Genomic DNA, 26,314 nt, shown 5'->3' with positions numbered 1-26,314 from the left:
AAATAAAGAAAACTCTTTGAATGAGAAGGGGTGTCCAAACTTTTGATCTGTACTGTATTTTATATATATATATATATATACACACACACACACACACACACACACGCATATATATATTTTATTTATTTTTTTGTTATTATTTATGTATTTATTTTTCTTACAAATGCCCTGCTTCTGCTGTATCTTCCAGGATTAGAGATAGGCTAAGTTCACATTTCCGCTAAAATGTATCAGTCGAAATCCGCCGCTATGGTAAACAACGGAATCCGTTTAGCGGATTCCGTTGTGTCCCATAGACTTGCATTCTGCTGCGTCGCAGTGCGACGTTTTTTGACTGACCGCCGGGTGGGGAGCAACGCAGAATGTAACGTTTTTCGGGCCGTCGAAAACAACGCACCACGCAGGAATCCGTCGCCATCCGTCACTCTTGCAATGTATGTCTATGGTGCTGGATTCCGTCGGAATCCGTCTTACGACGGAATCCAGCGCTGGATTCCGTCATGCTCTACTGAGCATGCCCAGCATGTTTGGCACGCCCACTGGGCTGTCCCAAACACAAACGGATCATGACTGATCCATCAAAAAACGGACGCACAGCGGATGTAACGGACGCAACTGATCCGTTTTTTCACAGGATTCCTGTGAAAGGAATCCTGTGAAAAACACATCAGTTGCATCAGATGACATCTAAAAAACAACTGATCCGTTGCTGACGGACCTGACGGATTGAAAACAACGGAAGTGTGAACTTAGCCATAAACTGCTGTGATATACGTTAAGGACTTGGGGGCCAGACAAATCAGACTCTTGATATCAAATTAAATTGGAGACAACATTCATTTTTTATAGAATCTGGTTTATTATAAAATCTTTAAATTTGCAGCATTCATGTATCTGTGGATACATAGCAGATTGCAGCGTCAGATTGAATATTCAAAGTAACAGCAAAAACAAGGTAAAACGTCAAGAAAAATAACATTCTTCATCCAATTAACTTAGTTTCTGCACAATGTAAATTATGATTCACACTTCCGCAGAATGCACAATAGAAGCGATCAGTGCAACAATCGTAACGTCCATTCAGACATCAGGAGACAGAGAAGGAGAAACAATTACACGCATTTATTTTTACACTTTCATTTTTTTTCCCTATTTTTCCAAAAGCCATAACTTTTTTTTTCTTCGTCAACAAAGTTACTTTAGGGCTTGTTTTTTGCGTGACATTTTGTAGATTTGAATGACCAAGAGATGTAAAGAAAAACGGGGGGGGGACAAAACAAAACAAAAAATCTTCCAAATGAAGTGAAGATTTTTTAAACAACAAAAGGAATTCCGCCATTCTATTGTTTTAATTGTGCAGTAAAAATGACCCGCCAACCCTACACCTGATTTTCCAGGTTGCCGATACTAATTTTGTATGGGATTTTTTTTTAATAATGTTTACTGGTTTAAAAAAAAAAAATCTGAATTTTTTAAAAAAATAAAAAAAATTTGATTTTTTCTGCCATTTTTTTTTTTCAATCATGGTGTTTTAATTGATAATATTTTGGGATACACAAGACATTTTGATCAATTTCTATTGATTAATTTCTATTTCTATTCTAAGAGCAGTGATTTTAAAAAACAAAACAATTCTATTATTTACATTTTTTTTCTTTATGGTGTTTAACGTATGGGTGAAAAATAACCCACAACATACATTTTGGTAGATTAGACTTTTATGGATGCAGTCAACCCAAACTTGTCTGTGCAGGGTCATTGTGTAGGAAGAGGGAAGAGGTGAGCTGTGCCAGATGACTTTTTCTACACCCCCTACGCTAGTATTTCTCTTAAATCTGCATTCTCTGTACATCCAGGGTAGTTTTGTCCATTAGACAATGGACCCAGCACATAAATACTATGATTTTATAAATCTTGTGTCTTTCTTAGGCCCAAATCACAATCACAAACGAAACCCAAAATCAGATCCTCAAGTAACAGAATAGAAAAACGGACCAGCACAAGAATACTTCTGGTACATGCCAATATTTGGGCGCTACTTCTAAGCCGGAAACTTCATGCTATACAAACATTAAAATGGAAAAATATATCGGAAAGTTTTTAGTTTCATGTAAATTACATAATACAATTTAATCTTAAATAAAACATATTATACAAATGTAATAAAAGTGACATAAAAGTCCACATTAAAGCTGTGGAATTCACAACCTCCTTCACATTTACTCAAGTCTGGATGTGGTCTTCAGGTTTCATCAGTAGGCGTTGATTCACAAAAGACCCTTGGTGTCTCCTCTGTAGTCGTCGTCATCCTCCTCCTAAAGAAGAAGTTACAAAATAGTAAAACGGTGGAGCCGTTAAAAGAAAGAAAAAAGATGAATTTAAGGGGTTTTTAGCTTTTTATTACAAGTTATATGAAAAGAAGCCATACTTGTCCCCAGAATACCTCCTCCACTGCCTCTCCAGGATCGAAAGTGATGACATCACGCTGAGCGATGGTCGTGATGTCATCACTATCAGTCTTGGGGACCATCAATGAGGCAGCACAATTCCAGGGACAAGTATGGCTTTTTATATTAGAAGGACTTCCCATTGGAAAACCCCTTTAGAACAGCATGCCAAAATCGAAATGTCCTCCAACTGGAGAATAGATTCATGTCATATGAAATAGAAACTTCTGATTTTAGGTTATTGGCAGTATTAAATATTGAGCTGTACAGACTAGATGGATGAACGCTCTGAAGAAAGATCGATCTTGTGCAGGTTAGATAGGGCCACCAGGGGGCTTCTCCGCCTAGACAGGGCCACCAGGGAGCTTCTCCGCCTAGACAGGGCCACCAGGGGGCTTCTCCGCCTAGACAGGGTCACCAGGGGGCTTCTCCGCCTAGACAGGGTCACCAGGGGGCTTCTCCGCCTAGACAGGGCCACCAGGGGGCTTCTCCGCCTAGACAGGGCCACCAGGGGGCTTCTCCGCCTAGACAGGGCCACCAGGGGGCTTCTCCGCCTAGACAGGGCCACCAGGGGGCTTCTCCGCCTAGACAGGGCCACCAGGGGGCTTCTCCGCCTAGACAGGGCCACCAGGGGGCTTCTCCGCCTAGACAGGGCCACCAGGGGGCTTCTCCGCCTAGACAGGGCCACCAGGGGGCTTCTCCGCCTAGACAGGGCCACCAGGGGGCTTCTCCGCCTAGACAGGGCCACCAGGGGGCTTCTCCACCTAGACAGGGCCACCAGGGGGCTTCTCCGCCTAGACAGGGCCACCAGGGGGCTTCTCCGCCTAGACAGGGCCACCAGGGGGCTTCTCCGCCTAGACAGGGCCACCAGGGGGCTTCTCCGCCTAGACAGGGCCACCAGGGGGCTTCTCCGCCTAGACAGGGCCACCAGGGGGCTTCTCCGCCTAGACAGGGCCACCAGGGGGCTTCTCCGCCTAGACAGGGCCACCAGGGGGCTTCTCCGCCTAGACAGGATCATCAGGGGGCTTCTCCGCCTAGACAGGGCCATCAGGGGGCTTCTCCGCCTAGACAGGTCCACCAGGTTCTTCTCCGCCATTTTCTTGATTGTATCAAGCCATCGGGTTGCCGGTCTTCTTCTTTGCCTTGTTCCTTCTATTCTTCTGACCATGATGTCCTTCTCCAGTGATTACTCTCCTTGTATGATATAGTGGTAGCTTGGTGATTTCTGCTTCTAATATGGGGCCTTAGTAATTTAAAAACTGGTAGTTAACATGACACTGTCCAAGATTTGTCACCGGTGAGGTCACACAATATCTCTGTGATAGCACCGCTTTCCCTCAATGCTGTAATCACACCTGATGTCTAACCAGCCGACTTCTTACTGGCCAAACGATACATACATACTGCAGATATATCACTACTAGAGATCGGACATAGCAGTTTATGATTACTCTGCCCAATCATTACGGAAATTCTCAATGGATTCTGGATTAGCCACAACTCCCCAAATCCCACTACAAATTATTAGAGGGACTTATTAGTACAATTTTCTTTGGGAAGGAATTGAAAGGCAAAGCATAAGGGAGAGTTACAATTCCATGAATGCGCTAACCAGACATTAACAAAAATGTCATCTTACATCTACACATCGCTGGCAAAGTCGCATTAGACATCCGGGGCGCTTTTCTAAAGATGAACTCCGATGAAGCGGAGCGTTCGTATTTTCATCATACACACAACTATGGGAGAATGAAAAGAACCTTTATTTACACAGAATTTACGTCCTGCAAATACCCTAGAATATTGAAGACATAAGGCCGCTTTACACGCTGCGACATCGCTCAAGCGATCACGTTGGGGGTCACAGAATTTGTGATGCACATCCGGCCGCTTTAGCGATGTTGTTGCGTGTGACACCTATGAGCGATTTTGAATAGTCGCAAAAACGTTCAAAATCGCTCATCGGTGACATGGGGGTCCATTCTCAATTATCGCTGCTGCTCGGTGTACGATGTTGTTCGTCGCTCCTGCGGCAGCACATATCGCTATGTGTGACACCGCAGGAGCGAGGAACCTCACCTTACCTGCGGCCGCCTGCAATGAGGAAGGAAGGCGGTGGGCGGGATGTTACGTCCCGCTCATCTCCGCCCCTCCGCTTCTATTGGGCGGCCGCTTAGTGACGTCGCTGTGACGACGGTAGGCAGGTAAGTAGTGTGAGGGGTCCGCGCGATTTTGTGTGCCACGGGCAGCGATTTGCCCGTGTCGCACAACCGATGGGCGCGGGTACGCACGCTAGCGATATCGGTACCGATATCACAGCGTGTAAAGCGGCCTATAGTCTTGGCTAGGTCAATAATATCATATCAGTGTGGTCCGACATCCGAGATGTCACAGGGCACTATAAGTGGCACAAATCCGTGTCCCGTGTAGTGGCCATTAATGATACTGTGAGCCCTCTTCCATTAACTTGTATAGGAGACAACTTGCAGTACCATTCATGGTTGTAACTTCTGGTATGCTGTTCCCCTACAAACAGCTGATCAGTTGGGGTTATACCTCCACCAATCGGATATTCATGACCTCTTCCTAAGAATTGGTCAACAATGTTAAAGTTTTGGCAAATCTCTAATTGCTCCATCACCATAAACCAGTTGACATAGAAGATACTAACCCTTTGTGACTTGATAATACACACATCACAGTTACATAGGTTCAAAAAAGCCCTCGGTCCATCTAGTTCAACCTTCCTCCTCCAATTATATATTTCGTCACTAAACCATTTATAACCAACGGTGTTGTGTATTGAGGAAATCATCCAGCCCTACATTAACTTAAGGTGGCTTTACACGCAGCGACATCGCTAGTGATGTCGCTGGTGAAAGCACCCGCCCCCGTCGATTGTGCAAATCGCTGCCCGTGGCGCACAACATCATTAGGACCAGTCACACGCACTTACCTGCCTAGCGACGTCACTATGGCCGGCGAACCGCCTCCTTTCTAAGGGGGCGGGTCGTGCGGTGTCACAGCGGCATCACTAAGCGGCCACCCAATAGAAGTGGAGGGGCGGAGATGAGCAGGCGTAACATCCCGCACTCTTCCTTCCTTCCTTATTGTGGGCGGCTGCAGGTACGGTGTTTTTCCTCGTTCCAGGGGTGTCACATGTAGCGATATGTGTTGCCGCAGGAACGACGAACAACCTGCGTCCTCAATAATCAACGATTTTATGAAAATGAACGACGTGTCAACGATCAACGATAAGGTGAGTATTTTTGATAGTTAACACTCGCTCGGAGCTGTTACACACAATGATGTTGCTAACGACGCCGGATGTGCGTGACGGAATCCATGACCCCGGCGATATATCGTTACACGTCATTGCGTGTAACGGGGCCTTTAGATTACATTCACTTAAAGGCGTTGTCCACTACTTCTATATTGATAGATATTCCTTAGGATAGGTCATCGATGTCTGATAGGTGTCGGACCCCGGCCAGTCACCCCCACGATCGGTTGTTCTGGTGCCAGAAAATGCTCATTTCCGGAGGCGCCATATCTTCTGATAGCGGCCGTGGCCAAATACTGCAAATCTGCCTCCTATTGATTTGAATGAAAGGCGGATGTGCAGTCCTGGCCGCTATCGGTTAACTTCATAGCTCTGGAACTGAGCATATTCTAGCTGCCTTCTACTGCTGTCGGCACCAACAATGGCTGAATGGCAGGAGTGTCGGGTATCAGACCCCGGCCAATCAGAAATTGATGACCTATCCTAAGGATAGGCCATCAATGTAAAAGTAGTGGACAACCCCTTTAAATAGGAGCGGACACTACACTGTGCACGGAGCTGTGCTGTTATGGCTCCGACTACTGAAGCTACTAACAGGTGATGGTGGGGATGCTGGTTGTTGGACATACATTAATTAGATTAGAACTAGTGATGATCGAGTAGTTACCATTTGTGTTCGGATTATTCGTAACGAATCACAAAGTTCTATTCCAGTATTCATCATGAATAACGCACCTAATGCAAGTCAATGAGGAACCCGAGCATTTTTCTTCCCGTGACGAATACTGGATTCGGCAAGCATTATCCGACCACGAATAGTTACTATTCGCCCATCACTAATAATAGCCCATCGAAGGGACAGGTCATCGATATCAAATGTCTGGAGAACCACTTTACAACCATTCTAGATTATCAGAGAATATTCACTCACTCTTGAGATTCTTCAATTGGAGACTTTTTCAGTTTCTGGCCTCTGATCCGGTCTCTCTTGATGGCCTTCTTCATCCTTATCAGCAGTATTATGGAGACCAAAGCCGAGGGGATAAACACCAGGGAGGAAAGCAAGATGGCCGTGTTGAACTTGAAAGTGAGACCTGAATAGCAAATGAGAACATTTGAAATTCTTTGGTAGGAATAATGATGACGTAACAGCAAATATATTGTATGTTACCTATGCCCAGTTATAGTCAACTTCAGATAGGTCATAGATATCTACAGATCAGCCATGGGGTAAAAAGTACCAAGGTCCCTTTAAGGTTAGTGATCATCGAAGTCCCAGCTCACTGCCTGCCATGAATATGGATTACCTATCTTTATAGGGTCTGCACCTATCTATCACGCTAGGTATGTGAAAATACCGAGCGAACGACGAAAAGGGAGGAGAGGGAAGAGGGGAAACCCTGTTTTTAGGGGCAGGGGAAGATGTTGACCCATGATTAAAACCTTCCTCTGGCCCCTGGCATCCCTATATAGGTTCGGCACTTATGCACTGAGCCCTGGCTGACTCTGAACTGGGTCTTGAACGGTAATGAACGGGCAGTGCTGTGAATACGTTTTCCAGTTTTGGGTGCCCTCTTGTGGTCAGTGCTGGTGGTGCAGTTGATTTGTGGAATGAAAGCCACACACCTGTGGAGGACTGGCAATCAGGCATTTCTGATTGGACTACATAACTGAGCAGTTTTCCCGTTACTTGCCGATGCACAATGGATATCCTGTGTGTTAGGCCCCTTTCACACGTCAGTGATTCTGGTACGTTTGTGCTTTTTTTTTTAAACGTACCAGAATCACTGACATACGCAGACCCATTATAATGAATGGGTCTGCTCACACGTCAGTGATTTTTCACTGCACGTGTCTCCGTGCGGCGTACCCGCGTGTGCGTGATTGCCGCACGGAGACATGTCCATTTTTTTCTGGCATCACTGATGTTCCACGGACCACGCAGTGGTGTGGTCCGTGAAACACGTGCCAGAAAAAAACGTGCATTTACAATAATAAACATTTTAACTCACCCGGCTTCAGCCACGCTCTCTGCAGCCCGTTCTGCCTGCTGCTTCTAAGCCGGCTGATTACTGTCACGCATCTTAATGATGCACGACACAGCCGACCCGGAAGCAGCTGTTGCAGGGGTCACCGCCGGCCGGATGCTGCACCGCGGGAGGATTCAGCACCATGGACAGCGGGAGCGGGCACAGGTGAGTTGATTGCTAAGTGCAATCACGGGCCACGGAGAACGGAGCCCGGATTGCACTTAGACAACCCACGTGTGCCGTGATTCACGGCACACGCAGGGACATGTGCGTGTTTTACACGCCAGTGAAAAACGTCTGTGTTTTTCACTGACGTGTGAAACGGGCCTTAAGGACATTCTGAAACCAGCCCTGCTCTCTACCAGAACTCCTCTCAGATAAGTGGTCTTGTTCTTCTGCTTATTGTTTAGTAGTCTTTACATGTGGGGGGCGATCTATATCTTTGGGGATTGCTCAGAGGCAGATTAGCTTTCTTATCTCTATCTGTAAGAATATTTAGTTCTCTGGCTGTGTTGAGATGACTGGGTCATCGTAGGCACGTCCCACGGCTACTTCTAGTTGTGTGTCAGGATAAGGTCTGCAGTCCGTTAAGTTTCCACCCACTCTGTTAAGCTGGGTTCACACATAGCGACAGCGACAACGACATTGCTGTTACGTCACCATTTTCTGTGACGTAACAGCGACCTTGTAAGTCGCTGTTATGATCGCTGCTTAGCTGTCAAACACAGCGACGCAGCAGCGATCATAACGTCGCTACATGTGCAGAGAGTAGGGAGCCGCGCACACTGCTTAGCACTGGCTCCTTGCTCTCCTAGCTACAGTACACATAGGGTTAATTACCCGATGCGTACTGCAGCTACATGTGCACAGAGCAGTACTAGCACTAGCAATGGCACTAGCAGAAAGAGCGGCGGAGGCTGGTAACGAAGGTAAATATCGGGTAACCAGGGAAAGGTCTTCCTTTGGTTACCCGATGTTTACGCTAGTTACAGCTTTCCGCAGCTGCCAGACGCCGGCTCCTGCTCGCTTCATTTCGTCGCTCTCTCGCTGTCACACACAGCGATGTGTGCTTCACAGCGGGAGAGCGACGACGAAAAAATGAAGCAGGACATTCAGCAACGAGCGGCGACCTCACAGCAGGGGCCAGCTCATTGCTGGATGTCACACACAGCGACAGCGACGGGACGTCGCTGCAACGTCACAGAAAATGGTGACGTAGCAGCGACGTCGTTGTCGTCGTGTGTGACACCACCTTTACCCTTTGGATTTCTGCAGTTTTTGATCCTCCTCGGTCCCTGAATCATAACAGGGCAGGATGAGCGCTAGGCAACCCCACTAAATAAAAAAAGCAACAAAAAGAGGGATACAATCTCCTCCAAAAAGTCTGCAATTACTTACAGCAAATAGAGGGCATTAGTTATAACCTGCCCAGGTGAAGGAACTAATGCACTAGCAGGATGCAGCAAAACCCCCAATAAGGTGGAGGCATCACAGGTGCAAAAGAAGCAAATCACTCACACACTTCCAATCCATGGAGGGGGCGATTGCTGGATGATAAAATTGCACACAAATGGCTTGTATAGTGCGTCGTTCACACATGTAGGTGCACAGTAACTGTTTAGCAGCCTATTAGTCACACCCATAATATTCGAACAGGCGGACTGCCCAGTACTACCAAAGTGCATTATACAGGGACTCCAATATACAAGGCCTAACATTAAAGGGGTTGTCCGACATAGCAAAAATGTTTGAGTTTAAGCTAATCTGTGCTGTATTATCATATAAAACACCCCTAGATTGTTATTTTTTGTTTTCTAACTTTTGTTCCTCTTGAATTATCCCTTTATTCTCTGCAGCTCTTTGTTTACATTCAGCTCCAGCAAACATGACCACTTCCTGTGCAAAACCTCAGTCAGAGCTGGCACCGCCCGGCCTCAGTGTCCAGCCCCTCCCCAGTGTCCAGCCTCGCCCTCTTCCCGCCCCCTGCACACACATTCCCTGTCAGTATATTCTGCCCCAGCACTGACCTCTCATCACTACAGCATTGCAAATAACAGCCCCACATCGGGCTGTGCACCGCATACACACACCAGGCTGTGCACCGCATACACACACACACACACACACACACATCAGGCTGTGCACCGCATACACATACACATCAGGCTGTGCACCGCATACACACACACACACACACACACACATCAGGCTGTGCACCGCATACACACACACACACACACACACACACATCAGGCTGTGCACCGCATATACACACACACACCAGGCTGTGCACCGCATATACACACACACACACACACACACACACACACATCGGGCTGTGTAGGCTCCCATAGGGAGTACATACTCACCGTCCTCGGTCGCCGCCGCTCCTGCACGTTCGCGCGCTGTCTGTGCTCTGGCCATATCAGCACAGTAGTGACGTCACCGCTGTGCTGAAGAGAGCTCAGACAGCGTGCAGTGATGAGAAGCAGCGCAGCGCTCCTTATCAGCGTTTTCAAATATACTGGCATCTGTGATGCCGGTATATTTGAATGTGCGATCCTGAGCAGGGGGCCCGCTGCTGGAGCTGACACCACGGCAGCCACCGCCAGGCCCCTCCCCCAGGTCCCACAGCAGTGCAGGGGGAGGTTGTGGGCAGAGTACGGGTGCGGGGGAATGTGTGGGAGGGTGCAGGGAAGGGGGGCGGGGCTCATCGCACTGTACCCGCCCAGCAGGGAGGCGACATGCTGTTTCCAGATTTGCATGTCAACATGGCCCTGCCCATGTTGACATGAAATAACCGTAAGCAGCAAAATCGCAGCAGGAGCGGTCACATGACCACTCTGAGCCGGGGGAGAGGGGCTGACAGCGGGGCAGGTAAGTGCTCTCTATCTACTTACCTGCCCCAATGTAGCCCAATAAGGTAATAATGAAAAAAACTCAAAATAAGAAGGATAACCCCTTTAAGGGGCCTGGCTGCATATATATCAGTGTAGGGACCGACAAGCATGAGGACCCGTGAAGTGGGATGCGGGCAACCGTATTCTGGCCATAATACCATCTAATACTTCATTAATTTATATATATATATATATATATATATATATATATATATATATATATATATATATATATATATATAATATATATATATATTATATATATATTATTATTTTTTTAATTTATTTTTTATGCACAAAACATTTTATAAAGGATGCAGCCAGGCCCCTTAATGTTAGGCCTTGTATATTGGAGTTCCCGACCCTTTAAGGTGCACTTGGATAGTACTGGGCAGCCCGCCTAGTCGAATAGTATAGGTGTAACTAATAGGCTGCTAGACAGACACTGTGCACCTACATGTGTGAACAGCGCCCTATACAAGCTACTTGTGTGCAATTTTATCATCCAGCAATCGCCCCTTCCATCATCCCACTAAGGCCTAAGACACACGGCGTGAAAATCGTAGCGAGTTGAATGTGATAAAACATCGCATTCCACTCGGACCAATATTACCTTATGTATCAGCACCCATGAGCGATTATTTTCTCAGCCCTAATCGTTCCGAGAAAACAGTCGCAGCCTGCTGCAGGTGCAATGTGATCCTGTTTCACTCGCACCCATTCTAGTCTATGGGGCGGAGAAACCTCACACTGCACTCGCATTACACCGGTGTACCGCGAGTGCAGGGTGAGAATGGCAATACCCGGCTACGGAGGAGAGAGGGAGATAAATCCCTCCCGCCCCTCCCCAGTGCCGGCCCGCCCCCCGCAGCTGTGGTCTGATCGCACCTCAGTCGCAGTGACACTCAGCTCCCCTTGTGCTGCCAGCGTGAGCCGAGTGTCATGCGAGGATTGCAGTAGTCCCCGTGTGGCCCCGGCCTAAACCCTAATGAACACACAGGGAAAACAAACAGGGGAAAGCAAACAAACTTATCTCCAAGATGACATGAGCAGAGGAACAGCAACACACAACAACGTTTCTCCAGATGATGACAAGCCGACTGCTTGCAATCAGGACCGTATAGAAACTTCACTCTATCACCAGCAAATTACCAAAGGGAAATGCAGGTATATAAAGACACAGAGGGTGAGGAAGGATGATTATAGCAGCTTAAAGGACAAGATCTCCGCAGGTTCCTAAAGGGGTAAGAGTAAACCCTGACAGAGAAGACACACAAAACTCCAATCACACCACAGAAAAGGTTGGAAAATCAAGGAGCAGTTTGTGCAGCCAACTGCAGATCCTGTGTCCTGCAGACCTTGTACCTATAGATTGCAATCTTGTAAAAGTAGTGTGTATTCGTTTGCTTTTTAAAGGTTGGATTACTTAAGGAGGTTGGACAATACTTTAACATTGAGGTCTATCTTTCGGATAGGTCATTAATGTCTGATCAGCTGGGGTCAGACACCCGGCACCCCCGCCAATCAGGCATTTTCAATGCCGACAGCAGACAATGCTCAGTTCCAGGGCTGCCTCGACTCCTGATAGCGGCTGTGGCTGGGTACTGCACATCCACTTACCATTCAAATCCATATGAGGTGGATATCCAGTGCCTGGCCGCTATGAGAAGATGGGGCAGCTCCAGAACTAAGCATTTCAGGCCGCCACCGGCAATCAAAAACAACTGATCGACAGGGGTGCCGGGTAAGTGGTAGTCCGACACCTGTTACACTCATTGATCAGTTGTTAGCAGGTCCCAGGTGCCACCGGTGGTGAAGAATGTGCAGAGCCAAACAGCACAGCTTCGTACACTTCCAGATTCTGCAGCTCAGCTCCCATTGAAGTCAATAGGATTTGAGCTGCACTATCTGAGAATAGACGCTATGTAGTGGACGGAGCCACCGTGGATTTATAGAACCCTCTATAGTATAGTAAAAACTATGACTAGGACTAATAAATGTGAACAGGGACCGGGAATCCTGTGCAAAGACCACCCACATCCTCTCCACCATGGTAGCCAGTAGGCCTCGTCTCTTACTTTCTAAGGTTACTGTTAACTTCATCTGTGGCACGTTCCCATGGACATCGGGGGGATTCCTAACCACACACGAGAACGTGCCGTTATCCGTGAGTTTCAGATCCTCCAACGTAATGGAAGCATCTCCGTGTCCAACGTTCCCTTCCCAGGTTACTCGATCCTTGAAGGCTCCTACTGACGTTGGGTATGGTTTTGACTGGAAATGCAAGATCTAGGAAAGAAAAGGAGCAGGAGCTATAAAAAGAAATATGGGCGTCCATGAAGATCTCTATCTGCTCTAACTATATAATTACATTAATTAATGGGTTATTCCCAAGATAGTTGAGTGTCCCCATATACTGAAAGTTACTGTTCCAATCAACGAGACCTCCAGTAATTCCGAGAACGAGGCCTCTTCAAGTCCGGGGAGTGGGCTCTTCCAGAATGGAGTGGAGGTGCTCGATCTCTGCTCCATTCATTGTCTATGGGACTGATGAAAAAAAGCAAAGTACAGCGCTTTGCTATTTTTGGCCATCTTGTAGACCATGAAAGGAGCATGCGCACCTTGACTATATTTAAGATGGGGCCTTTCAAGTAAAAAAAATAACTAAAAAAAAAATTAAAAAAAAAAAAAATGCACCAAAGAAATTGTCTTCACACGTTTAGTTAGAGGAACTTATTAAGAAGTGAGAATTATTATTTTTTTTTTTTCATAACTACCAGTATAATACTGATAGTTATCGTAAAAATAAAAAATTGTATATTGTCAGTTATAACTTTTTTTTTAGAATTTGAAGGCTTCACAGAACTTGGGGTTTTCTTTGGGAAAGACAAGTTGGGCACTTTTAGGCATCATTTGATAATTGGTTACCTAATATCAATATTTTATATTAAAAATGCATAGAATAAAAATGTTTCATTGCCATTCACTTTAATGATCACATATACTCTATCATATAGGTCACTATTAGTATGGATGAAAAAAAAAAAAAAAAAAAAGTCTTACCAAGGAGCTAAAGGGGAATTCCCATTTTCAAGATCCTATCCCAACATGTAGTAGGTGTAGTAATAATAATAATAATAATAATAATAATAATAATAATAATAATAATAATATTTAATAATAATTAAACAAATATTTGTAATTATGATTATTAGTAGTAATATTAATAATACAAATAGTAATACTAAAAATAAAAATAATAATAATAATAATAATAATACTATTATTATTTTTAGTATTATTTGTATGATTAATATTACTAATAATAGTAATAATCATTAAATATTATCATTTGTTTTATATAATAATATTAATAATAATAAATATTATTATTATTTAATAATTGTATTATATAAAAAATTATATTTGTAATTATGATTATTATTATTAGTAATAATAATAAAAATAATAGTAATACTAAAAATAAAAATAATAATACTATTATTATTTTTAGTATTACTATTATTTGTATTAATATTACTAATATTAGTAATAATAATCATAATTACAAATATCATTTTTTTATATAATAAAAAATAATAATAAAATTATTATTATAGCACATACCTCCAATTAGAAATGTAGTATAGTTCTCCTGATATAGCCATGTCTCTTACCTCATGTGCAGGGCATTGCAGCTTAGGTATCCATGGTTATAGCCAAGCATATAAGTCACAGTTAGTTGCTAGTGGTCATAAACACGGATACCCAAGGTCCTGCAGTGCCCTGCACATGAGGGAAGATAGTGAATCAGGAGAACTATACTACATTTCTAATTGGAGGCATTTACTACTATTATTAAACCTACTACATATTGGATTAGGATCTTGCCAATGGGAATAACCCTTTAAGTCCAGTGTTTCCCAAACTCTAGTCCTCACAGGTCATGTAGGTTTTCCTAAGCATTGAACAGGTGATAGTATCATTATCATTATCAAGGCATCGCCTATGCACTGCTGTGGAAACCCGAAAACGTGACCTGTTGGGGGCCGTGAGGACTGGAGTTTGGGAAATGCTGTTTTAGTCCATTAACAAAGCACAAAGTGGGTAACATTTTTGGTGCTGTATGCCTAAAACAGACGCCATAGCAAAAAGTGCCACAAGCGGCAATGTTCTGGATCACTATACAAAAGATGGTGGCTGGAAATCTAACCCACCACCAAACCCAAGGCTTCATTTACACTAATGACCTTGTGGCATTAAATGTACACAGGTAGACCGCTCCTCAGATGTGCACTGGATGATATGTAATTCTTGGATATGCATCTGTGCTGCCCAAAATATAATTTCACCCTAGGAACAAGCGTTTCGCTGCTTCATCTGGTGATCAGCAGCCTGTCTACAATGCATGATTATCGTGAAACAAACATTCCTATGAAAACTCCTTCATGGCAGTCATCCAGTTTAAACAAAAGAATGCTGGATAGCCATTTGTTTAATTACTGAAGATACATATTCAGGCAATGTATACTTAGCTTCCCTAATGCACTAGGGTGAAATAAGGAATATAATGTAGTTTTGACATCTTTAAAATGTGATATCACAATCTCCTATGTGGCTAATCATTAAATGTTTAGTGCATGTAAGGGAAAAATACCATTATACCATGTATTATCTGCTAATTGCAGAGTGCAACAATCAGATAATTATAACCTGCCATATATAATAATGTAGCAGTCATTAATATCTGATGCAAAAACAAAAGGCAGCTCTTAAGGTCACATAATAATAATAATAATAATAATAAATAATAATAATATTATTATATAAAACAAATGATATTTGTAATTATTACTATTATTGGGAATAATAATACAAATAGTAATACTAAAAAATATTAATTGTATGATTATTATTAATATTAATAATACAATATTTTATTACTATTATTTGTATTATTACTACTAATAGTAATAATAATTACAATTATCATTTGTTTTATATAATAAAAATAATACAAAAAATACAACTAGAAATACAGTATTTGTATTAATACTGATAATTATAATATTTTTGTATTATGACTATTAATAATAATAAATAATAATACAAATAATAAATATTTGCATTATTAAAAATAATACACATTCATGCTAGTAACATTTTAACAATACAAATATTAATTCTAATAACACGTATTATTAACAATAATAAATAATAATAATATTGATGCTAGCATTTGTAGTAATATTATTTAATAATAATAAATAATAAACATTATTGGCATTAAAAATTGATAAAAAATTGTATATAACCCAAACTAGTACCAATAAAAACAACAAATGCAGCCACGAAAAAAAACCTGCATACACTTTAAGCAGCTGCATTGACAACAAAACAAAAAACACAAAACCACAATTCCACCATTGCTTTATTATGGGGGGTAGGGGGGATGCTTTTACAGATTTTACCTTGTGGAATAAAGTACACATTAACTTGTATTTTCTGGGTCATTATTATTTCAGTGATATCACAATCATAGTGTTTTTTTTATTTCTACATTTATAGAATAGAACATGTTTTTTCCAGACTCCAAAATAGGGTCAATGACAAAAAAAAACCCACAAACTTGTTTTGCAGAACAAAAAAAACCAAAAAAACAAAAACAAAGCAGTTATTTTGAAATAAAAGATTTTTAAAAAATTAGAATTGGAAAAATAAAATAAAAAACGTAGATCGAAATGATTTTTCACACATTACTTTTTGCTGTATTTCTATCCAGAATCAAAGGACAGAGATGGAGGTGAGCAGATTTGATCTCAATCAATGCCCTATTGTTTCCAACCTTGCAAAGTAATAGTAGATTGGACAGAGGGACAGAATGGGGTATAGTGTTTGATCATCAATATTTGGTGGTTAAAGTGACAGAATCAGTGAACAGTTTGGGATCAGGACCTGTTTGAGGCTCATTACACAAACAATGATTAGTTAGAGGATAGCTCTGCATAAAGGATGTGTTATCTATGTGTATGTACACAACTTAACCTGTCTGATGGAAGAACAATGCCTCCCAGCAAAGAGTGCAAATAATGGCTGCTCAATGCAATATATGCTAAAGAATTATTGTCCTCATCAGACAATGACTGCATGCCTACATTGGGCTTATACTGTGAATGTATATACATTACTGGGATGGACAGTTCAGGCACTGTCCAGCTAGGAATATAGTGTTGCTGGTACCTCTAGTGCTGCCCAGCAGCTCCCTGCTATGGTAATGGAGCAGCGCCACACTCTACTTAAACCTCCAGCATACTTCTAGGAGGTTCCAGTAAATTTCCCTGGATTTATCCATGGACTTTGGTGCTTATACCCAATTTTGTTTATTCTGCTTTTGGCCTGGCTCGTTATATTGACTACGTCTGTCTCGTACGCCTTCTGGACTTTGACCCTTGCAGTCTGACTTAGCTTGTGTCTACATCCTTGTATCGGACCTCTACTATTCCTTAAAGTACTGTTTTGTCCTTTGTTTCTGTCTCTGTTTTTGTCTCCCAGATACTGTTCTGGCTTGGTTTTGACGATCCTTACACTTCAGGCTTACTCCTCTGGTCAGAAACTACTCCGTGGACACAACCCAGGGGGCTCCGTTGTATGTCTAGTTCCCTGTATAGGGGCTAAAGTGTGAAGGCCGAGGTAACACTGGGTCCTCCCAAGACAGAGCGGTCAGAGACGGTCAGTCTTGACATTGAGGTCCGAAAAAAAGCCTGCAAAATACGTTCATGTGAACACGGAGTAATGTATATAGGCACCTTAAGGTTGTCCGGACTAGATGCAATAATCTTTTGGAACAAGGTGTCAAGTTTATTAATAGATGCAAAACACTTAATAAATATGGCACATCTTTGGTCGGCTCCTGTTCCCAACAAATTTCTTTAAATTCTCTAGGTTTAGTCCTCTTTCTACTCACTGTGACCGTTGGGCCTCCGTCGCGAGGACGATAGCTCCAGTCCACTGTTATAAACTCAGAAGTAGGATCCCTTGAAGAAAAGCCGCACCATAATTTAGCAGATTCTCCCACAATGCCGTATACTGCCTGGTCCATCCGGATGTCTATACTCTGCACACTGATAAAACCTGCGGAAAACAGAAGAAATCATTGTAATGTGTAGAAGATAATTGATATCATTAGAAGGTCGGGTCGATCTCACAGTATTATATTGGATTAATGTGGTACCGCCATCATGATGCCCAGTCGTCGCAATACTTTGAAACCAAATCATGTGGGCAGTGGGGATCATGGTGGGAATTTGGGACGTATTCAGAGCGTTAACGCCCTCAAAGAAAATATGGAATCCTAACACATAGATGAAATGTCAATAGATCATAATGGACCATAACAAATCCATGGAAGACACAAATGTGCACAGACCTTTGATTTCAAGAGTATCCACAGTAAATTTAGCAAATGCTGTCATCTGGGGGGAAAAAACATTTAACAATCAGATTTTTTCAGACCAGATGCTTTTCAGTAATTTTGTGATTTCACCATTCCAAATCTTTTTTTAGTTTTTATTTACTATAATATCAAATTGTGATGAGCGAGGGCTAAAATCCTTGAGTGCTCGTTACTCAAATTGAGCAGGTTGGAAGCTCGGACAGGCTCAATTCGAGTAATGAGTATAATGGAAATCAATGGGGAACTAAAGCATTTTTCTAAAAACACTAACAGGAGGGCTGGGGAGGACAGTCGCTGAAATGGAGGAAAACATCATGGGGAAGACACTTGAACTGCCAGGTTGCTGCTGGGAACTAAATGATTAATTTTTAAAAATGACGCTGGGTCCCCTATATTTTTGATAACCAGGCAAGGTAAAGCAGACAGCTGGGGGCTGGTATTATCAAGCTGGGAAGGTCCATGGTTATTTGGCCCTCCCCAGCCTGAAAATACCAGCCCACAGCCACCCTAGAATTAGTGCATCACAATAGATGTGCCAATTTTCATGCTTTGCCCTGCTATTCCTGATGCAGTAGTAATATTTTTTAGGGTTTATGTCAGCTGTGTAATGTCAGCTGGATTCAAGCCCAAGGGTTAGTAGTGGAGAGGCATCTATCAGACATCCTCATTAATAGCCCAGTAAGAGAAGAGAGAGAAAAGAAGAAAAAAAAAAAAGACACAAACATAGTTTATTTGAATAAAGACCCCTCCACCCTATCCCTTGGTCATCAATTTGTTATAAAAAAAAAAGTTATATATTTCCACAAAGATCTTCAGTCATAGTCCACGGATCCACGCATGCAGCTCCAGTGGCAGTGAATATTCACAGGCATCGGGTAGTGACGACAACTCTCGTCAGCGTCGCCGGGTCTCACTGAGCGCAGCATTGAGCTGGCGGCTCTGATGAGAGTTGTCTTCACTACCTGGCACCTGTGAACTTCCATTTTGTGTTTTCTTTAGATCTATTTTATTTACCTATTGTGCATATCATAAAAGACCTCTCGGGAAAACTCACAGTGTATATATTTTTTCCCATTGAAGAGGGGGCATTCATAGGAGGACACTAGATGTAAAAAGCCCCCTTTGGTACTATTAGTTACTGGCAGAACTGATGTGAGTCTGCACACTCGGGGGCAGCAGGCGACCACGAGAATGCCCAGTCCAATAGAGGAAGGTGTTTCTATTCACTACATAGCCCTCATTGGGCCTCATTAATGGAAACAATCTAAAGGACAAGACATTCTTGGTTTCCCATGGCAACCAATCACAACGCAGCTAACATTTTTTAAACAGCTCTGGTAAAGTTAAAGCTGTTCTCTGATTGGTTGCTATGGGCAACGGAAACAGCTTTCTGTTTTAGGCCTGGTTTTGTAAATGAGGCCTACTCAATTCTCTGTAAACTGGAAAAGAGAAGACACAAGCAGTTACATACAGTCTCTGACAGGCGGGCGCTCGGCCAGAAAATCGGAGCCAGAAAACACGGCCATTACCAGCATAACAACCGCCCCTCAAGTCAAAGGCTTCGGCCCTGATTCAACACCAGTCTTGATGAAGGGTCTGGAGAGTATGCTACATAAAATTCATTAGGAATTGTGTATGTCTTAATAAATTCAGCCATCTTAAGAAAAATCCTTATATTCCTCTCATAATTTACACGTGTGGCATAAATCATGAAAAATTTGACAGCGGTGCTTCGCCACTTCTCTTCCTGCTAAGGTCCGCCATCTTTTTTTTTTTTAAATGGCACAACTGAGGCAAAAACGAAGATGAATCGGGGCCTATGGGTCTGATGGAGACCACCGAGCGCTGTACTCCGCATAGAATAGAGCAGCCGTGCTCCACCCAGGCCGGACCACCTGTTCTCGTGAATACCGGAGGTCCGGTGGACAGGGGATACTCATTTACAGAGACATTCATGTGTAATATCTCATACATCTTGTGTGATGAGCAATGTAAAAAGCATCCATCAACAAGCAAACATCAGAAGCAACAGTCAGAGCTGGTCATTCTAGATTATGGCGGCTAATCCGGCGGCGGGGTCAGGATAGACATTGAAAGATTCCAGTCATCTACAGGCCATGGCTCTACATAAATAAATTGCATGCATACGAAGAAGCATACCAAGGTGTAATTATAGTTCGTCCTATGTGGATTTTCACCATTACCGATTTTAAAAACAATACTGTGATGATGGAAAACCACAAATGTCATTGCGGTACTTTCTGCCCACATGAATCTGATCAACGGCATTAAAATGTCCCCGTCATTGGTGTGAAGCCAAAATCACATGACTGTATTCATGACGGTCTCTTTCCTGAGCAGGGAACACCGAAATCATTGTCCACAAATGGGTTAGGAGTAGTGATGAGCGGGCACTACCATGCTCGGGTGCTCTGTACTTGTAACTAGTGATGAGCGGGCACTACCATGCTCGGGTGCTCAGTACTCGTAACTAGTGATGAGTGAGCACTACCATTCTCGGGTGCGCTGTACTCGTAACTAGTGATGAGCGGGCACTACCATGCTCGGGTGCTCTGTACTTGTAACTAGTGATGAGCGGGCACTACCATGCTCGGGTGCTCAGTACTCGTAACTAGTGATGAGTGAGCACTACCATTCTCGGGTGCGCTGTACTCGTAACTAGTGATGAGCGGGCACTACCATGCTCAGGCGCTCAGTACTCGTAACTAGTGATGAGCGGGCACTACCATGCTCAGGTGCTCTATACTCGTGATGAGTGGGCACTACCATGCTCGGGTGCTCAGTACTGGTAACTAGTGATGAGCGTGCACTACCATGCTCGGGTGCTCAGTACTTGTAACTAGTGATGAGCAGGCACTACCATGCTCAGGCGCGCTGTACTCGTAACTAGTGATGAGCGGGCACTACCATGCTCAGGCGCTCAGTACTCATAACTAGTGATGAGCGGGCACTACCATGCTCAGGTGCTCTATACTCGTAACTAGTGATGAGTGAGCACTACCATGCTCGGGTGCTCAGTACTTGTAACTAGTGATGAGTGGGCACTACCATGCTCGGGTGCTCAGTACTGGTAACTAGTGATGAGCGGGCACTACCATGCTCGGGTGCTCAGTACTGGTAACTAGTGATGAGCGGGCACTACCATGCTCGGGTGCTCAGTACTTGTAACTAGTGATGAGTGGGCACTACCATGCTCGGAGTGCTCAGTACTGGTAACTAGTGATGAGCGGGCACTACCATGCTCGGGTGCTCAGTACTTGTAACTAGTGATGAGCGGGCACTACCATGCTCGGGTGCTCTGTACTCATAACTAGTAATGAGCGGGTGGCTCGCCCACCCCAGGGCTATGGGACACCCGGTGCCGGGCCAGACTAGTCCGGGGGGTCGTCAGTGGTGGCGGGGCCCGACTCCGTACCCTGGTGGGGTCAATTAATATGGCTTCAGTATTGGGGGTGATTAATGTTTATATTCGTGACGCCACCTGTGGTTTGCGGCTATTAAGCCGCCGCTGCTGTATGGGGCCTCCGGGGCTGGTGGAATGGCAGCTTGGATGGTCCTGCTCCCCACAGGTGGAGCGGTGCCCCGGGGCAACAGTTGGTGCTCGTAAGAGTCTATGGTGTGATGGAAGTCTATGGTGATGTTGTGTGAATAATACGGTGCAGGGCCGACAGGGCAGTGAAAGAAACAAGCACAAACAGTAGTCTCTTTACCTTCTCCTCTTTTACTTGGCAACAGTTTAGTCCTGGGAGACCGTCACAGGTGGTAAAGATGATCCGGCCGACCTGGAAGTGCCTGGGGGTGATCTCTTTGGCCAGTTGAGTATGAGGCCTACTCCCAGCTCTCTCTTTTCTTCTACAGGACCCTGCACTCTGAATTTAGCAATGGCCCTCTTGCTGCTGGGACTGGTGGTTCGTCCCGTTTTCTGTGTGGTAGGCTGCGCAGGCCCTCTCTGGTGCTTCTCTGCTGGAGTCCACACCGGGCCCATGGAATGCAGCTGTACCTCCAGATTGCTGATGGGCCAGGGGGCTTGCAGCTCTCCTGCCCTCCGGATTCGGCTACCAGGGAAGGATTTTACACCCTGGCAACCACAGACTCCGATGTCTGAGTCTCTTCTGTGCCTCTCTGCAAATCCTGTTTCACTGGGTAAAGCTATTCTAGCTCCAGGCCCCAGTCCACAGGACAGCACTACTCTGCGTCTGCACTCTCTGCTCTCTCTACACAGACTGAACACTAACTCCTCCCTCAGGTCAGACTTGAGGAATGCTCCCTGGAACTCCAGGTTCAGAACCCCCCCATTGCTGGCCTGAGGGAGAAACTGCGTTGGATGTTGAACTTACTGGCCAATGATTCCCCCAATTACCTCCAGGCTCAGCATTAACCCTTTGGAGGGGCAATGCTGTTGTGGCGACCAGGTCCTGGGGCGCCACACGGGCACTACTATGCTGAGGTGTTCGGTACTCGTAACTAGTGATGAGCGGGCACTACCATGCTCAGGTGCTCAGTACTCGTAACTAGTGATGAGCGAGCACTACCATGCTCGGTACTCGTAACTAGTGATGAGCGGGCACTACCATGCTTGGGTTCTTGGCACTTGTAACTAGAGATGAGTGAGCACTACCATGCTCAAGGGTTCGGTACATGTAATTAGTGATGAGCGGGCACTACCATGCTAGGGTGCTAGTAATCAGCAGTCTGACGCTCAGATGGGCTTGATTTGTGTACCAAGTATAATGGAAGTCAATGGGGAACTCGAATATTTTTTCAGGAGATTTTCTGGAAAAATGCTGAGTTCCCCATTGACTTCCATTATACTTGGTACACGAGTCAAGCACGTCCGACCTGCTTGTTACGAGTATCGAACACCTGAGCATGGTAGTGCTCGCTCGTCACTAGTCAGGATTTCTGATCTTGCCTCCAATAAGTGGTCAGATCACCTGTAATCAGAGACATCAATGCTCCCGGCCTAGCAAAGACTGTCAGAGTGGCAGTCAGGGGTGAGTAGAGCTTGTATTACTTCTATAGCTTCCCAATTTGAAGTGTTATTCCCATTTTCATAAATTAATACTTTTTGGATAGCGTTTGGAAGAAAAAAAAAAAAAAAGCACTTGACAAATTATTGAAAATTAAAATATGCAGCAGTTCTTGAGATAATGCCACTTTTCTCATGGCAAAATAACTGATCAGAGTGGGATCCAATCTTCTCGAGGGTGAAGATTTAAAAAAAATAAAAAAATAAAGAAAAAAAAAAGAGAGAGGTTCAATGGAACAGAAACACATTGCCACACCGGATGGACTAGTAAATGGCGGACACTTTTTTGCCTCCACCATTTGAGTGCTGCCTTCTTCTTTTATTACTATTTATGGGACGTTTGGTTATAATATATATATATATATATATATGTATATAAATAAAACTCTCTGTCTTTATTGTTTTTGTTCTCTATTTGCTTTCAGAACTTCTATACTTTTCCAGAAAACTTTGCTTCCTGATATATATCCATCTATATGATAATATATATAGGCTCAACTATACTGTGGCCCACTGTTTAACTACATCCAAATACTACATTACCCTCATTCGCAAATTCACTTCTGCTTCTATATAGTTATGTCCTGGGTAGTTGCTATAAATAAATAAGTATAAATATATATATATATATATATATATATATATATATATATATATATATATATATATATATATATTTTGGGATGTTGTCTTGTCTGTACTTAGTAAAATGAGTGTATTGCTCTAAATATATATATATATATATATATAGAGCCTTAAACATCTTTTCAGCAGGAAGGTTTTATGGAGAAGTATAGTAAGCTTTGAAAACAAATAAACAATAACAATAAGTACAGTGTGTGATAGGGTAGATAAAATTATATATATATACACACACACACAATGTGTATAGCTGAGCCTTATACATCTTATAAGGAGGAAAGTTTTGTGGCGACGTATAGCAGGCTTTGAAATGTGTATTGTTTAGTGATATATATATATATATATATATATATATATATATATATATATATAGCTGAGCCTTGTACATCTTATCAGGAGGAAAGTTTGATGGAGAAGTATAAAAAGTTCTGAACACAATAACAATAAACACCAGGAAGCTGAAGCGCAGAGTGATTGGCTGTGTACAGGTGTGTATAGTGTGTACAGGTGTGTATCCCACTCACCCATGATGACCAGCAGCAGCCCCCGGGCCCCTCTATAGACCCCCGACCTCCGCTCCATGTCTCCTCCTCTGATCCCGTCCAGCAGGTGAAACCAGTCACCGGAAATGCCGGCAGCCGGTGCCGGAGCCCAGGTGAGTCACAGCCCTGTGCGCCGCCTCCCTGCCTCGTCCTGCCCTGCTCTGTCACCGGATCCCAGCTGCTGCCTTGTCCCCGCGTGCGACACCTGCATATCCCTCATCCTGCAATGCTCGCGGTGCTGGACGTTTCTGCGCCGGTATATCCCGGGGCTCCGCTGGTGTCGCACTGTTTATAGTGCAATAGTTCCAGTTACTACAATGAGATCGCCGGGGGTTTGTTTGTTTTTTTATTAACCCTTTCCTGCTGCAGCCAATTTTAATTTTTGTACCTCTGTTTTTTCCTCCTCTTCTTCTAAACCTGTTTATTCTTATATTTTAGAAGGTCTCCAAACTGCTTTTGTAAAATCCATACCTATTTTTCTTTGCTGATAATGAGTCTATGTGAGGCTTGTCTATTTTTTTTTGTTTGTGCTAAGCTTTAGTTTTGTTAATGAAACTTTATACAATGTATTTTTATTGCACTTTTTTTTGGGGGGGGGGGTGAAAAACGGAAATTCTGGGGTTTAGTATAGGCTTTTTTCTCTTGGCAATTTGTTGATATATTTCCAGCAGACAAATCTGCGCTGAAAATCTGCACCAAATACACCACACATGAATATACCCTATGGGCACACGCAATTGGTGGAGATTTGATTCAGATATGAGTGCTGACAATCCAGAGCAGGATACAATACCACTATGTCCAGTAATCATCCTTCAGAACGGATCCGTTGGCTAAAAAAGTTGTTCAAACACAACTTTCTTGTCTGTTTTGACAAAAATTGAATTTTACAGAATCCGTTTATGGAAAACGGATCCGTGCTTAAATACCGAGTATAATGGAAATCAATGGTAAAGGCGAGCATTTATCGAAATATCTTCCGGAAAGATGCTTGAGTTCCGCATTGACTTCCATTATACTCAGTACTTGAATTGAGCCCATTCGAGCTTTCGATTGATCGTTTCGAGTACTGAGCACCCGAGCATGGTAGTGCCCGCTCATCACTAGTTACCAGTACTGAGCACCCGAGCATGGTAGCGCCCACTCATCACTAGTTACTAGTACTGAGCACCCGAGCATGGTAGTGCCCGCTCATCACTAGTTACCAGTACTGAGCACCCGAGCATGGTAGTGCCCGCTCATCACTAGTTACCAGTACAGAGCACCCGAGCATGGTAGCGCCCACTCATCACTAGTTACCAGTACAGAGCACCCGAGCATGGTAGCGCCCACTCATCACTAGTTACTAGTACTGAGCACCCGAGCATGGTAGTGCCCGCTCATCACTAGTTACCAGTACTGAGCACCCGAGCATGGTAGTGCCCGCTCATCACTAGTTACCAGTACTGAGCACCCGAGCATGGTAGCGCCCACTCATCACTAGTTACTAGTACTGAGCACCCGAGCATGGTAGCGCCCACTCATCACTAGTTACTAGTACTGAGCACCTGAGCATGGTAGTGCCCGCTCATCACTAGTTACTAGTACTGAGCACCTGAGCATGGTAGCGCCCACTCATCACTAGTTACTAGTACTGAGCACCTGAGCATGGTAGTGCCCGCTCATCACTAGTTACCAGTACTGAGCATGGTAGTGCCCGCTCATCACTAGTTACCAGTACTGAGCACCCGAGCATGGTAGTGCCCGCTCATCACTAGTTTCCAGTACTGAGCACCTGAGCATGGTAGTGCCCGCTCATCACTAGTTACCAGTACTGAGCACCTGAGCATGGTAGTGCTCGCTCATCACTAGTTACCAGTACTGAGCACCTGAGCATGGTAGTGCCCGCTCATCACTAGTTACCAGTACTGAGCACCAGAGCATGGTAGTACCCACTCATCACTAGTTACCAGTACTGAGCACCCAAG

At 44.0% G+C, this 26,314-nt stretch overlaps 2 protein-coding genes across 7 annotated transcripts in view; one reads left to right on the top strand and one right to left on the bottom strand.

The window, feature by feature from the left end:
• CD3E (CD3 epsilon subunit of T-cell receptor complex) overlaps positions 1–26,314 on the top strand; it is a 200,916-nt gene that overhangs the window by 93,389 nt on the left and 81,213 nt on the right. The gene's annotated exons all lie outside the window — the stretch shown is intronic.
• On the bottom strand, positions 1,448–24,463 carry LOC142256837 (myelin protein zero-like protein 3). 2 transcript variants are annotated; one of them, XM_075328757.1, is made up of 6 exons: positions 24,330–24,457; positions 17,625–17,791; positions 12,739–12,949; positions 6,662–6,824; positions 4,087–4,186; positions 1,448–2,315 (listed from the first exon to the last, which is right to left on the bottom strand). In XM_075328757.1, the coding sequence occupies exons 1-6, from the start codon at positions 24,385–24,387 to the stop codon at positions 2,268–2,270; spliced, it is 747 nt and encodes a 248-aa protein (XP_075184872.1). In that variant the 5' UTR covers positions 24,388–24,457; the 3' UTR covers positions 1,448–2,267. The 2 variants fall into 2 exon arrangements, with proteins under 2 accessions (XP_075184872.1, XP_075184873.1); XM_075328758.1 differs by lacking the exon at positions 4,087–4,186 and having other exon boundaries at positions 24,330–24,463.

This window comes from Anomaloglossus baeobatrachus, chromosome 11 (assembly GCF_048569485.1).
Source record: "Anomaloglossus baeobatrachus isolate aAnoBae1 chromosome 11, aAnoBae1.hap1, whole genome shotgun sequence".
NCBI lineage: Eukaryota > Metazoa > Chordata > Amphibia > Anura > Aromobatidae > Anomaloglossus > Anomaloglossus baeobatrachus.
This window is presented reverse-complemented; position numbering and strand designations above follow the sequence as displayed.